A 16100-nucleotide genomic window follows, 5' to 3' on the forward strand; every position below is an offset into this window, starting at 1 on the left:
TCAACAGGACACACTTTATTGGTCACTGTAGATAACATCTGTTTTGTAAACACGTTCACAACGGGTGATCTGAGCATGACGCCTCCTTGTGACAGTGAGGTCTGAGTTGTAGATGCTACATCCCTCATTTTTCCTATCCATGCAGTTGAGCACGGCAGACAAAGACATCCAGCAGCCTCAAACTCACTCCCCTCCCCCCTTTCCAATGTAATAAAAGTATTTTTTTTGAAACAGTTTTGTTAATGGGGTTTCATTTATTTAAACAAGATATACATTTTTGTTAATAAAATGGTCAAAAATAAGAAAACGCCTAGATTTTTGCCATAAGGTAACTCCTTGCCTTTACTGTACGCAGACATATCATGCTTTCTGTTTTGCGTAGTCTCCCATCAAAGGCCCATTCTGAGCCAGGAAAAACCCTGTAAGTTAGGCTTAGTGAAGCCAGGTAACTAAAAGATATCCCAGGTATATTGTACTTGCTTCGTATAGGCCACTGTAAACGTAAAATATCTGTTACATTGTTGACTCTAATACGGTTCCCCTAGGATTTGTTTTAGGGGGGGATGGAAGACCTACATTTTGCTTCCCATTCATTTTCAACGGAAGTCATGTGACAGGCCCTGCAAGGCAGTGTGAGATACCTGGCAGCATGAACAGGTAGCCTAGCAAGAGAAGCAAACCCTATTCTATACGTTTATTAGAGCATTTGTGGACGAGCAACCTTTAGTCGCAACAATTGAGGCAACGCGCAAGAAGCGAATTGCCTGAATGTGTGAAAACAGCTTTATTTCGCACATATTTTTTTTTAGTTTTTTGGAATATATAGCATATACATTTTGTCATACTTTTAGGGGGGCGGGAGGTCGTTTTGTGGGGGCGAGCCGCCCCTCCAAAACAATGGTAGGGGAAAGACTGTGGTTTCTCTCCTGTGTCTCCTCATGTGTTCAACCAGATTGCTACTTTGAGAAAATAATTTGTTACATTCCTCACATTGATAAGGTTTCTCTCCTGTGTGTGTCCTCATGTGCACAACCAAATGTGACTTCATACGAAATATTTTGTTACATTCCTGACACTGATATGGTTTCTCTCCTGTGTGTATCCTCATGTGTCCAACCAGATTGCACTTCCGATCAAACAGTTTGTTACATTCCTGACACTGATATGGTTTGTCTCCTGTGTGTGTCCTCATATGTTTTAACAGATAACCACTTTGAGCAAATAGTTTGTTACACTCCTGACATTGGTACGGTTTGTCTCCTGTGTGTGTCTTCATTTGTCCAACCATATTACACTTCTGAGCAAACTGCTTGTTACTTTTTTGACACTGATGTATTGTTTCTCCTGTGTGACGTCTCTGTGGCATATGTTCCCTTGGCAGAGCCTCATTGTTTTGTGTTCTGTTCAGAAGAAGCAGCACTCCATGTTCCTCCTCCTCCAAACTCTGAACTGTAGGACAGTCTGGAGCTTCAAAAGAGAAGGGCTGAGAGTCACTGTCCAGTTCTGGTGCTGCATAGTCTTGTACATGTGGCTCTGCTTTGATTTGCTCCTCAGTTGTGTTGGTGGGTAGAGCGTCTCCTTCTCTGTTCTCCACTTTAACAGTTTGGTCAAGATGTGAACATTCAGAAAAGACTTCCTGATCCCAGTCATGTTTCACACTGGTAGAAGTGAACATGGAGTGTGTAGTTTCAGACTGCAGTCCTTGGAGCTGCTCTTCCTCCTGACTGGTCCACAGCTCCTGTTCCTTTATAATCTGTGGGGGCTCCGGGAGAGAGAACTGCTGCACATCTGGGGGGAAGAAGAGGCAAGACAACAGTTAGATGTGGCCTGCTTCATTGTTCAGCAACCTAGATTGACAGCTTAAGAGACCAATTTAAACTCAAGTATGTAGACAGATCTCAGCATAGGGTCTCTGGGATGGTCGCCCAAATAGAAAGCACTCCACCCAACCTTGATCCAAAGATGTTAAGACTTCCTAATCAATTACACCGCCACTATTGTTTCACATTGTACAACTGATGTCAACATATGACTTAGGGATAACGCATATCTATCCTTCTGAGAAGCTCATGAGTGATGTTTGTCATTATTCATTGATTCAGTAGTAGTTTAATACATGAAAAATATTATTTTTAAATAATAATCGAAAATAAAGTGAAGCATTTTCTTTTAACCTTCGGGCTGTGGGGGGTCTGAGACAGCGCAATGGTTAAAAGAAAATGCTTCACTTTCTTTTTGTATTAGGTAAAGTTGTCGCAACATGACGGTGGGTCACAATGACTGAAGGGTCACAATGACCTGAAGGTTACACGCGGGTTAAATAGCTGCCAGGTGCGCCCTCGGACATTTATTTCCTGCATTCCAAGGCTGCGATTTTCTTTTCTATCAGCAGATGTCGCAAGGCCTCCCGTATATAGAGTCTTATGTTATTCAGACAAAGTTAATGTATAAATATACCTAATATATACAGTTTATATTAAGAAATATAATTATGTGCAGTGATAGCAAGAATGTAAATATCAGGTGCATTTGTGTCACATACAATTGCGTGTAGGCCATGGTATAAGCGCAATTCTTATGTCCCATTACTTTAGAGCAGCAACAATAATTTACAATGGTATATTGCAAATAGGCCTAAGCTATGTTTTGTAAAGAAGATAAATGTAACTAATAAACACATTTTTGCCTGTATTCAAACATGGGTCAAACGAATCCTTAGCAGATGAAATCACCAATGAAAATGGTCAATCTGTGTGTGTAAGGCGAATTAGTGAATATTCAAACTATAATTTGCAATCAGTATTTTCTACTGAAGGAGCTATTGAAATTGCCTCAAACATTCAAAAGTCTGATAGATCCGGTTATCCTGGCAAAACAGTTATTGTTCTTTATTTATTGACACGGCACAGCCCAAGTATTGCAAAAATTCGATAAGTGTATTAGTTTGGAACTTCTAAGCTAGAAGCTACGATCTCTGCTTGCTCTCCCGTTTATCCAGCCCTAAAATGTTTGCTCCCTGAACAATAAATTGTTGGACTGTGGATTGTGTGTTTACAACAACACAAAATGGTGCAAAAACTCTGTGCTAGGTTTTAATTAAGCTACTGCTCATCGCTGGTGGAGCTGGTTTGGATCTGATGGATCTCTTGGTCCAGACCCCCAAAAAACAAATATAGCCTACATTTAGCCCTGGTTCGCTAACAGAGCAATCACATCAAAGTTCGTTTTCACCAAACTCTCAAAAAAAGTTCCCTTCAAGAGGTTTCCCAATAGCTTTGTCAACATTCAGAGTACATCTTTAGTGTGTTCGTTAAAATTTTTTGGCAGATGCCATAAGATTTTTTTCCTTTTAGGCCAACATACCGACTAAATACAAGAAAATAGGTTAGTCTTGGCCATTGCATTGTGCTCAGCTTCTTTGTTTGAGCTGGTAAACCGTGAATGCTGTGTCTGGTAAGTGGGGTATCCCATCCCCCTCCTAAAGATTGTAGAGCAAATCAATTTAGGTCCTCAAGTAAATGAATGTTTCAAACAAAACAGCGTTCCTCCAGAACCATGGTGCTGCATGAAACAACACAAATACATGACTACATAGAACTGAACAAGACCTACACATTTTTACAGTGCACATGCAAACGTGTGCAACAGGACAATATAGGCTGGTCAAGACACAGTGCAGTGCCGACCAGTAGCCTACACAATTCTAGTGAGGAGCCACTTGCTTCAAAACCAGTTTGGAGCAGCTGACGAGCAGTCTGTATGCAGGGAACAACATAACAGAGATGTGGTTTTAGTAGCCGAGGTGGGGGCAGATAAGAGAAGTTCGCGGATGGCCCTATAGTTCACCGAGCGCCTCCTTGGCGTTTGCAATGGGGCAAATGTAGTCTCACAGGACAGTTGTAAATTCCAGTGGTAAATAAAATAGACTGCATCTAAGGGTGTGTTCACACTTTGTTTGGTTTGATAAAAACGAACTTTGATGCGATTGCTCTGTAAGCGAACCAGGACTAAATGAAGGCTATAGCCTAATTGTATTTTTGGGTCTGGACCAAGAGATCCAAGACTCAGGAGAACCGAACTACAAGTGTCATAAAGAGCTGTGTCACAGCAGTCATAAACTCCACCAGCAATGCGCAGTAGCCTAATTCGAAACTAGTATCAAGTTTTTGCATTTTGTGTTGAAATATTTTGTTACATTCCTGACATTGATATGGTTTCTCTTCTGTGTGTATCCTCATGTGTCCAACCAGATTGCTACTTTGAGAAAATAATTAGTTACATTCCTGACATTGATACGGTTTTTCTCCTGTGTGTGTCTTCATGTGTCCAATCAGATTACACTGATTACACTTTCTGAGAAAACTGCTTGTTACTTTGTTGACACTGATGTAATGTTTTTCCTGTGTGATGTCTCTGTGGCTTATTTTCCCTTGGCAGAGCCTCACTGTTTTGTGTTCTGTTCTGGAAAAGCAGCACTCTATGTTCCTCTTCCTCCTGAGCTGTAGGACAGTCTGGAGCTACAACAGAGAGGGGCTGAGAGTCACTGTCCAGTTCTGGTGCTGCATAGTCTTGTACATGTGGCTCTGCTTTGATTTGCTCCTCAGTAGAGTTGGTGGGTAGAGAGTCTCCTTCTCTGTTCTCCACTTTAACAGTTTGGTCAAGATGTGAGCATTCAGAAAAGCCTTCCTGATCCCAGTCATGTTTCACACTGGTAGAAGTGAACATGGAGTGTGTAGTTTCAGACTGCAGTCCTTGGAGCTGCTCTTCCTCCTGACTGGTCCACAGCTCCTGTTCCTTTATAATCTGTGGGGGCTCCGGGAGAGAGAACTGCTGCACATCTGGGGGGGAAGAAGAGGCAAGACAACAGTTAGATGTGGCCTGCTTCATTGTAAGCAACATAGATTGACAGCTAAAGACCAATTTAAACTCAAGTATGTAGACAGATCTCAGCATAGGGTCTCTGGGATTAGGGCTGAACGATTAATTGCATTTGCGATTAATATCGCGATGGGACAGTACGCAATTTTTTTTATTGCAAAGGCTGCGATTTTACTTTGGTCACGTGACACGCGAGAGTAATGCAGTTTGCAGACGAAGGATCAATTTTGCACATTACACTTTACCTTGACCTGTACGATCATGGCCTCGGGTTTGACAGAACCTGAGACTACAGTCACTTTGCCATTTTTGCCTTTAAAAAAAGGTATTGTGCAAAACCTGCCTGGCTAACATTGCAACCTCACGGAGCAACACCACCAACCTAATTCGACCCTAAAAAAACACCACAAGCCATGTTCGATGCATAGCTAAAATTCTGAACACCAGTGTGTAAAATAAGCCAAATAACACCCGACAGGATCACTGATCGAAATGTTCCAAAGCCCAACTCAATGTAGCCTACTACAAAATTACTCAAGCAGTAAGCGTTCATCACGAAATATATGATACCCCTCGGTGATACACATACAGTAGGATCACTATGGCTGACGGTGTCATACTGTTACTGTTAGGCTACTGACTGGATCAGAAATGTTCAGACAGTGTTTCTTTTTCTTTTAAGATTTAACCTATAGATGCGTGAGTTCTAAATATTTCCGACTGTCTCCACAGCAGGGCTCTAGAGTTCGACCAAAATTTGTACGGGTGCGACAACAACAAAAAATTAGGTGGTTAGGTGCACCGGTGCACCTAACCACCTCGCATCCGCTGTCTCTCCACAAACGAAGCGTTTGTTATCCTTTGACGGAACTGACACTCATGATTGGATCATATCGTGGTCTAAACCAATCAGAGACAAAGATGGGGCGGGTCTTTGCCTCTGATTGGCTGTGGTCCAGATATTCCTGTAGCTCCGTGCTGTGTATTTGAAATTACGACCTGAGCACCAGAGAGTCAGTTTAGCAGACCTGGGCATTGTACGGCCCAGTGTTTCTTTTTCTTTTAAGATTTAACCTATAGATGCGTGAGTTCTAAATATTTCCGACTGTCTCCACAGCAGGGCTCTAGAGTTCGACCAAAATTTGTACGGGTGCGACAACAACAAAAAATTAGGTGGTTAGGTGCGCCGGTGCACCTAACCACCTCGCATCCGCTGTCTCTCCACAAACGAAGCGTTTGTTATCCTTTGACGGAACTGACACTCATGATTGGATCATATCGTGGTCTAAACCAATCAGAGACAAAGATGGGGCGGGTCTTTGCCTCTGATTGGCTGTGGTCCAGATATTCCTGTAGCTCCGTGCTGTGTATTTGAAATTACGACCTGAGCACCAGAGAGTCAGTTTAGCAGACCTGGGCATTGTACGGCCCGCGGGCCACAACCGGCCACTGGCTGTCTCAATCCGGCCCGCGTGAGGTAAATCAAAAATGTAAAATAAATGTGTTGAGCGGTAGTAAATATGTAGTCCTGAAAGACTACAGTGATCAGGCGATTTACATATGTGCGCTTGCGCAACCTCACCGACAGGAGAGTTAGCTGTTGGTTAGCCCTCGAAAATGAAAAGCTAAAAGGTTGATACAGAATGTATCAACGTTTTAACAAGACATGGACTTCTAAGTATCTGTTTACTGAGGTCAAAGTGAAAGCTGTGAGAGAGAAAAAACTAACGCGGACATAATAAGAACTTGACTGATTCAGTGGGCGCGGGCTGATGGTTTGCTAGTTGAACTGCAGACCCTGATCATCACCTGTCTGCTGTCCTTCGCGTATTCACCTCAGACATTCAGCCAGATTTCGATGCACTTGTTCAAGCCCACTGGATTTCTCTCACAGAACAAAATGAACTGAAAAAACGTATTGCTTTTTCTATAAAGTTGATTAATTGCATATCTTTAACATACTGCAAAACAACTTTTCAGTGTTTGTGAAGATTAACTAGTTACAAATAAAATGAAACACTGTTGTTGTTGTTTTTACTGTTTATTACTTCTATAGTCTTTTCCTATTTGACCGACACCAAAATCTGAAATATTTATATAAATATTTACAGAATATCCTTATTCTTCTGATAACCAGTAGCAGCTAATCAAAATATATAATTTACTGCTTTTTACAATGGGGGAAAATGAATAGTGAGCAGAATTAAGTTCAAGTTATCGTTGATGCCGCCCTCCAACACATTTCTGGTTTCTCATGTGGCCCCTTGTAAAAATGAATTGCCCACCCCTGAGTTACGGAGCTGGGCCATGGAGCTAACCCATGGAGCTAGGATGTTGATGCTAGGGAGAGTGTGGCAATATGATTTAGCCAAGGCCAAAGGGCAAGAAGGCCAAATTACAGGTGTTGGCCATCTGAAGGGCATGCGACAGCAAGGTGGGACCCGCTATAAGACTTTGAGCCATGAAATGTTAGGTCTCAGTTCAGGGAAGCGCTTTTAAACAGTAGCACTTTCTATTTTTAAATGTTTTATTTTGCTTAAAATGTTTTAATTTGGCAGCTCAGTGAAGCACTTAAAATATTTTTATTTTTATATACAGTATGATTGTGCTTCATATAAAAAATATATTTACCTACACCTTATTCTTGTTTAAGATCATTTACATAATATATATGAATGTATATGGAGCGTGATAAAAAGGTGACCTTGAAATTGTGGCGACGCAAGGAAAAATTTGGGTGCACCTAAATTTTGTGCTGGTGCACCTAAATAAAAAAGTTAGGCGCACCAGTGCAACCAAGGCAACAAGTTAGTCTGGAGCCCTGCACAGCGCAAGTTATTTTTCTGAAACGATAGCTAGCTAGCTAGCTTTAGTTAAGAAAGTGCAACTAAAGCTTACGTTTCTAGTAGGGAGTCAGGTGGCAGAGCGGTTAGGGAAGCAGGCTTGTAATCAGAAGGTTGCCAGTTCGATTCCCGGCCATGCCAGATGACGTTGTGTCCTTGGGCAAGGCACTTCACCCTACTTACCTCGTGGGAATGTCCATGTACTTACTGTAAGTCGCTATGGATAAGAGCGTCTGCTAAATGACTAAATGTAATGTAAATGTTGTTTAGCTTTGACTTACCAAAATATTTTCGATGAGGTAGGCTACAGGCGGTATGTTCTCCTTAGTTTTTCTGAACTTTGTGTGTTATGTTGCTGACTGGAGATCAGTAGGCTAGTATCTATATTTATATATATAATAATACATCATAATAATCACATATTAAATTGCAAATGAATCGCGATTATCTTATTTTCCGAAATCTTTCAGCCCTATTTGGGAGAACATCTTTTGGGATGTTCTCCCAAATAGGAAACACTCCACCCAACCTTGATCCATAGATGTTAAGATTTCCTAATCAATTTCACCGCCACTATAGTTTACACATTGCACAACTGATGTCAACATATGACTTAGGGACACAAATCTATCCTTCTGAGAAGCTCATGGGTGATGTTTGTCATTATTCATTGATTCACTAGTAGTTTAATACATCATGTATTTTTTTAGATGGAGGTGTTTAGTAAATATGTTGTTGATTTCCTTAGAAGTCAAGTCTTGGAAAAACAATGATAGCGCAGGGTAAACAAGTCTCGAGATACCTTCAACCTTGGTTAAGAGAACAAATACATACAGATCCTGCCACATATTTGGTATTTTTAAGCCTAGGCAAAGCCTGTCTGGTTAACATATCTTTAGTAATATCAATACTAGAGGTGCTTCGATCAGGATTTTTGGGGACGATCACCGATCGCTAGAAGCAGTATGAGCCGATAACGAGTACCGACCACCAATTAAGGGGTCTATTTAAAGCCTTCTATTCATCATGTAGGATTATTTAACTATTCTTAACAACAATGTATATTAAGTATAACAATGAAGAGATGATAAAATATCATGAATTAACAACAACTGTTTATTTAGTGGCAGGAAACATGTTTAACATATTCCACTCTCTTTCTTAGAGATGCTTTTTAGAGACGCAACATAAACCATAGCAGCCTATGCCGGGTTATTGAAAACCGCTTATAAATAAACAAATGTAACTATCCTTCCAAAAAATACATTACAAAAACAGAATAAACAGTCTTTATAAATGTTAACTTTAGACTATAAAATCTACAACATAAAAGGCTATAGTCAAAATATTGTTTCACATTTTTCAGCATTTAGGTAGGAGATAAAGGACCATGGGCAATAAAGTGCACAGCAAGAAGAAAAAAAAGTGATCAAGGACATACAATAGCCTAAGAAAAGGCTTGTATGTCCTTGTTGTGGTGATACCCAACCTAATGTAGCATAACCATAACAATATTCTGGTTATCAGTTAATGTATTAATCTTTGTTAGTCATTCTGACTCTGCAACTACACTCACTCATCAATTAGGGTCGCTAGTAGCAGGTATACCGTTTTAATAAAAACATGCCGAGTTGTGCCGCTGTTAACTGTGGCCAAGTCTTGTTAGATCATGTTATATCCATTTAATCGATTCAAAGAAAATAGGCATAATCATAGTTTGGTTTTGTAGGTTGAACATAGAAAACACATTTCTACATTGATGTTAAATTTAAGGCAGTATGAAGACATTTAGTTTAAATAGAAAGTTGGCAGTAGGCTACGCAAGTCTGCATTATGGAAGATTTCTGTTACCAAAATAACTAAGCTTTCTTTGCCTGGCGAGAACAACAACGGAGCCAGGTATTCAAGTTAACAGTTTATTTAATCCGATACAATGCGTTGGAAATCATACTCAAAACACGAAGAAAAACAACAACGTGGTGAGTCCCATATAGAATAGCCCTATATTTCTAAAAACCAAGTGAAAGGAATACTATACAGTGATAGCATTGATTTTCGTAAAGTTTGCATCATGTATCTGATTCTTAATCAGACTTTAACCCCATTCTACAAGTTTTCGGACTCTACTGCAATTAGGGCTGCAACAAACGATTATTTTGATAATCGACTAATCTAACGATTATTAGAACAATTAGTCGACTAATCATACATTTTTTCTCTGATTAATCACTAGGCTTTATTGCACTTTGAGCCAACTGAACAGGCCAATCTCTTTTTGTCCAATTACTCACTGTTTTTCATTGAACATAACCCTGTTGTCTTACAAATGAAGGTCTTAATGCTTCTGCTAGCGGCTGGTGGGGGGGGGGGCAAATAAACAGAAAGCAGCACTTCGAAACTGGGCAAAACAACCACCACTACTTTTTAAACAACTATATATTTAAGAAGAGCAAGACAATATGATACAAAATTCAAGTTACAAACATAAGTACTACTTTGCAGCGTCGCGTTAGGGACCGGGTGAAAACTACCCATACAATTTTGAAAGATTATAATTAATTTATAATATTTTTATGAATATAAAACCTCAAACGGACACCAGAGTATTCTAACAATGTCTGGTATACTTCCACAGCCTTTACTTTTTCAATGAAGTTTCAAATAAAACTAGAGGGGGTACAATTTCTGGGGAAACTGTAGGGTGTGCTTGCTTGCGTTGGTTGCAGGTGGGTCCGTCCCCTTAAGTTTTTCCCTTCTAGTGATATTTTCAAGCATTTAGCCTACTCATATTGCATATTTCATTAATAACCCCCTTTGAAACAAACTGAACACCCTTTGAAACAAGCTATTGTAACAACGTTGTCACCGGCAGTATTTCAGATGGAATCGGGATTCAAACAGTACCATGTACCATTAGCTGCTGTTGCTAGCCAAACTTCACTGAGGGGACTGTTTGAAAGCGCCGGAAATTAGAATGTTTCTTTTGACATAAAGTTTAGGCTGTGGCATTGACGCACCACACAAGCTTGAGTTTAAATACATTATTTAATGTGACATTACTTACTGTACATGCAAGTCTTGATTTGCTTAAATGTACATGTATGCTGCTGCTAGTACACCACGGCACGATACTCGCTGTGCAACAGCACATCTATGCACGTTGTATCCATGCGTCGTTGCTAACGTTTGCTGATGTTGTGACGTTAGCACCGAGTTCCCTTTGTTGACACAAGGCACTTTTTGCCACAAAACTCAATCGCTACCAAGACAAAACTTTGACACCGACGTTGTCTATGTAGTCGGTATTGACGGATCCTTAGGGGTGGGAAAATAAATAATAATAAATATATATGAGAGAGAACAATGGTTGTGCTCTCGCCGAAGGCTTGAGCACACCCAATGATAGAAAATCACTTTGAAAATAGCTTAGTCCTCGCAAATCTTAACTTTTTCAAAATTGTGTTTCAAAATCTCTAATATAAACCAGATTATTCTAATAATGTCTGGCCTACTTCCACACCCTTTACCTTTTCAATTAAGTTTCGAACAAAATGATAAGAAATCGCTAATCTCTGATAAATGCATGAAATCCTCTCTAATCTTAATTTTTTCAGAATTGTAATGAAAAATCTCACACATACACCAGGTTATTCTAATAAAGTCTGGCCTACTTCCACAACCTTTAAATCAATTGCTCATCTCTGAAAATAGCATTAAATCCACACTAATCTTAGCTTTTTCAAAATGGTGTGCCTGTTTGTGCACATTCTGAAGATTGTTTGAACTGTGAATTTGCACTGTCAGTTCTGTTTTTGAATAAAGGGTTGGAAATTAATGCTTTTTTGTTTTTTGTCCGATTCATTGAAAAAAGAATCGACAGATTAATCGATTTTTAAAATAATCGTTATTTGCAGCCCTACTTGAAATGGAAATGCAATTGGCAGGGGTGTTTAGCTTATTGAATATTGTCCGCTGCAAAGCAGAGCTTTGTCTTTGAAAATGAGAAGTCAAATGCTGTTTTCATTTACATTTTCAAATATATAGAAAGTGCATTTTGAATTGAGACTTAAATAATGCTTGCACAAATGGAAAATAAAATTTTCACGTTTGCATTAACATTTGAATATAGTCCACTGCCGTATTTGATTCTATTTGTGGTGGTAGACAGGGGCGGAGCAGGATGTTGTAAACATTAGGGGCTTAGCCCAAACCTGGGTCCTTGTATCGTTTAGATGTGAGTGTAAATATAGACCTCAACAAGTAACAAGAAATTGTTTAGCATTAATGTGAGCGCTGAAGTTTTTTTTAGCTTTATAAACATTGTTAGACTCATTGTTATATTTGCCAAATGTATTTAACTATTAATATATTTAACTTGAATATATCAGTTTTGGACATATTTGTGCTGAGAATTATAATACTAAGATCCAATCCCAATGTCCCCCCCTGAACCCTCACAGACTTAGTTCACGTCACCTAGTAAGTGAAGAGTGCCAGAGGATGCAAGGGCAATTTTATTAATTGGAATGGGACAGCACTTTGCTGCATTATCTGCAAAATAGAAATGTTCTTGGATCAGATCTGATGAAAGCATATTTGGAATCAAAGGACAACCTACACAGTTCTGTGGGAAACAGTCAAATCTTTTGACTGTGGGATGCTCTAAGCCCTCACAGACTTTGAAAGAACACGCCTCAAAGTCTGTGAGGGTAGACATTGGGATTGGGCCTAACCGTTCGTAAACTCCGGATTGTCATCAGTATTACCATACTACTGCCATGGCAATACTACTTCTCAATCAAGTATTGCCAGGCAATACTTCTTAAGTATACCTTATCATTTATTTCATGTAGAAGACTAAAGTAAACTGTAATGAAAACCTAATTTTATGTCGTGAACAATCTGCTGTGATAAATGAAACTTTCAACTTTTGATTTGGCAGCGGACATAAAAGTCCTGGGGCCGTATTCACAAAACATCTTATGGCTAAAAGTAGGGGTGCACCGATCCGATATTAAGATTATGCTATAAGCAGCATGAGTTAACAGAACCTTTAGATTCGTGAGTTCTAAATATTTACGACTGTCCCCACAGCAAGCATAATACTCGTAGCAATGCTACTAGCATGCTAGTGTTACCTTTTAGCCTTCTCATTAGTACATATTGAAGTATACAGCGTTTGTCGCAGTTTTTGTCTATCGGAAAATATTCCGTTGGAATTTTCAAAATCGTATATGCGACGTTACGCTGTGAGACCCGCATTCGAACGATTACATATGGGAGACGCTACTCCTTAACAGGTTAACGGGTAAGGCCGTGTTCACACTTGACTTCTTTTTTCAGAAAAAAGCGCTGCCTTCAGCGCCTTTTTACATGCAACCCTATGGGAAAAAGAAAAAGGCAGACGCCTTCTTTAAAAAGCGGCCGCCTTTTAAAAACTTCTAAAAAAGCGCTGAGCCCGACGCCTTTTTGAGTTCAATTTTCTGAACTTTTCAGAAAAGCGCTGGGTGACGTCAAGCGCCTTTTTGACAGCTGACCAATCAGGACGAGGAGAGTAGGTACGAGTGTACCTTCCCTAGTAACCTTCTACCTTAGTTACCAGGCTATGGCTCCTCAAACGCCAAAGCTAAAGCAAGTAATTGCATTTTATTGGCCATAGTAGCTAGCTGTCAATAAGTAACCAACAGAAAATAACGGATAATAATGTATCGCTAGAATGTATGATTCCCGTTCAGGTTACAAAAATTCTTGTCAGAAATGCGCTTGACGTCACCCAGCGCTTTTCTGAAAAGGCAGAAGGCGCTCAAAAGGCGCTGAAGGCAGCGCTTTTTTCTAAAAAAAGAAGTCAAGTGTGAACACAGCCTTAATCTACACTGTAGATTCTACAGTATAATAGAGTCGTTGAGCTGCAGGAATTCGGCGTGCTCCTAGCATTGTGCTTTTGGATGTGCTTGATTAAATTGGTAGTATTGTACTTTGCAGTACTACCACCACCCCTCAAAACATTTACTTTGCAGACATTGCAAACAGCGCAGACGAACTAGTTGGCGTGGCAAGCGTGAAATATCTCCACACAGCCGAATCTTTGGCTCGCTCCATGTTACTTTTAAGTTTATCTGTCCACTGGTTGGACACGAGCTGTACACCGCACGGTGCAATGCTTCAATCTAAAAACTTCCATGGTTCACACACACCAGCAACAACAAATAAATAAGAAAATTATAAAATAATATATTTTTTTTTAACATGTTTACAATGTTTGGTAATTGTTTGATTACTATTGTATGTTTGACCAATACACTATTTTGTTTCCACTGCTACATTTTATTTATTTTAATACGTTTGATTACATTCTATTTTCGCATTTTGAATGCACAATTGTTTTTTAAATAACAATAACAATTCAGTACATTACATCTGTTATTTTGTCTTAGTTAGTAAAGTCTGGTGCCTTTAGTCTCTTCCACATGGTGGAAGGAAGGTATAAGGTGGGAGGTATACAGTTTATTTTGAATTCAACAACAGTATCGGATCGGTATCAACAGATACACAAAGCCCAGGCATCGGTATCGGGACTGAAAGTCGGATCGGTGCATCCCTAGCTAAAAGTAGAGCTCTCCTAACTTGCCGCTTTAAGAAGAAACTCAGTTCTAAATAATGGGTGTGTCAGTCCTTATTTTAGGACACCTCATTTTTTACTCTAAGAGTATTTCACAAAGCGTTTTTGCACTAAAACTAGCTCCAAAATCTGTTAAAAGTTAGGGGGAGTCAAGAGGACTCCTAAGTCACTAAGACCAAATCACAAACAATACTAAAATGTCTGTTGCTCCCAATCCGCCTTGGAACAAAACATTTGAGAATTTCATGATAACAAGCTTTTGAAAAGGTATCGTTGGGTATTATGATTGTAGAAGAGTTATCAGGGATACAGTCACTTAGGCCAGTGGCGGCCTTAGCTTGTGTGGCTCCCTGGGCGAACCCACTCTCCGGCGAACGGGGGAAGAAGGGGCTGAGGGAATCAATGGAGATTGAACGTCACCTGACTTAGAATGGCCCACTTTTGACAATAGGGGGCGCCACAGGCCACACCCAAATGTCCAAGTTATGGCATTTCCGCCCCATTGCTCCAATTCTTTTGTACTTAAGCAATCACCCTTTCCAAGCAAGAAGATACAATATTTGCACATTTGAGCTGCTTGCAGCTACATTTTTAATAAAGTAATAACATGGATAACATGACACTAGTCAGCTAGACTAGCTCTGGACTGCACATAATAGCCTATGGTTTGAGAGCGCGTTTATATATTCAAAAACAAGGTAGGAGACTAATATGGAGTACATCATGCAACATAAATGATACACATTGTATAGTATCTCTACTTTCTTTCGTTGTGGTAGGTAGTAACTATTCTTTAATAACAAATTGACAGAAAAAAAACGGTATTGGCCGATGATCGGGTCTGCCTTTTAGGCATATCCGTAGTGTATTTTAAAAACGGAATGTTATAATGTAGGTGTGTATCTATCTACACATTACATTACAATGCTGTGACAACGTAAATTGATACTATATCGACATTTTCGTAAAATTCCCGTCGAGTGTCAAGAGCTAGGTGGACGATAATGGGATCACTTACAGTACTTACGCTAATGGTATACCCTTATTTTGACACGACAACTAGGTCTGACCGTGGTACATCAAATAAGATATAATGAATATAAACCCAGCAGATTATAATCAATTGTAGTTATTAATATCGAACCTGTTCGGTGAAGCTTGATCTCAGGTTGAGTAACAATGTCCAACAACCGTTGCAGACGTGCGCTCTCCTCCTTTGAACGACAAATCTCCTCTTCTAACTCTGCAAATGATTTTTCAGCGGTCGCAATTATCTCCAAAGTTGCCGTTGTTAATCGCTGAATGACAAAATCCCTGAACACATGTAGTTTAGACATTGTGTGAAAAATTAGGATAGTTTACGAAACTGTAGCTCAAGGAAGTTAGCTTTTTCCTTCAGCTCGTTCTTTCTAACCGGATGTAATAACGCAAGTTGTTCCGGTGATCAGTTCAATTGCTTCTTCGAACCTTTTAAAAAAAAGATTTATTGCCAAAACAGAACAAAATACAAAACTTTCGCAGGGGAAAGTGAAGGATTCAAAATCTTTGTGTCTATTCCAATATGTAATGATAGTATTCAATGACACAAATCTGTGTTCTAGAAAGAGTGGTCTGGAGTCGCAGAGGTCCCATAATATCAGCTTTAATGCAGCAGTTGGAAATCAACAAGTACAGAGCTCTGGGGTTGTCTACGTTTCCCTACCCGCAACAGAGTTTGGGCTGGTTCACGAAGTCCAACTGGCTATCTTTCCCTGCCCCAG

General features: G+C 39.7%; 1 protein-coding gene across 2 annotated transcripts; it reads right to left on the reverse strand.

Annotated features, from left to right (window-relative positions):
* On the reverse strand, nt 1-15744 carry LOC136942778 (zinc finger protein 271-like). Of its 2 annotated transcripts, none has more exons than XM_067235753.1 (3): nt 15485-15744; nt 4446-4838; nt 1-1788 (listed from the first exon to the last, which is right to left on the reverse strand). In XM_067235753.1, the coding sequence occupies exons 1-3, from the start codon at nt 15675-15677 to the stop codon at nt 848-850; spliced, it is 1527 nt and encodes a 508-aa protein (XP_067091854.1). In that variant the 5' UTR covers nt 15678-15744; the 3' UTR covers nt 1-847. The 2 variants fall into 2 exon arrangements, with proteins under 2 accessions (XP_067091854.1, XP_067091862.1); XM_067235761.1 differs by having other exon boundaries at nt 4374-4838.
* Nucleotides 15745-16100: the final 356 nt, after the last annotated feature.

The sequence above is a fragment of the Osmerus mordax genome, chromosome 1 (genome assembly GCF_038355195.1).
Source record: "Osmerus mordax isolate fOsmMor3 chromosome 1, fOsmMor3.pri, whole genome shotgun sequence".
Classification (NCBI taxonomy): Eukaryota; Metazoa; Chordata; class Actinopteri; order Osmeriformes; family Osmeridae; genus Osmerus; species Osmerus mordax.

Coding starts and splice junctions, on each gene's coding strand:
- LOC136942778 (XM_067235761.1), bottom strand. CDS start 15,677: ATGTCTAAACTACATGTGTTCAGGGATTTTGTCATTCAGCGATTAACA. Junction 4,839..15,484: donor GATCAAGCTTCACCGAACAG/GTTCGATATTAA, acceptor CTTCCCCCCCAG/ATGTGCAGCAGTTCTCTCTC. Junction 1,789..4,373: donor ATTACATCAGTGTCAACAAA/GTAACAAGCAGT, acceptor TCTTCCCCCCAG/ATGTGCAGCAGTTCTCTCTC.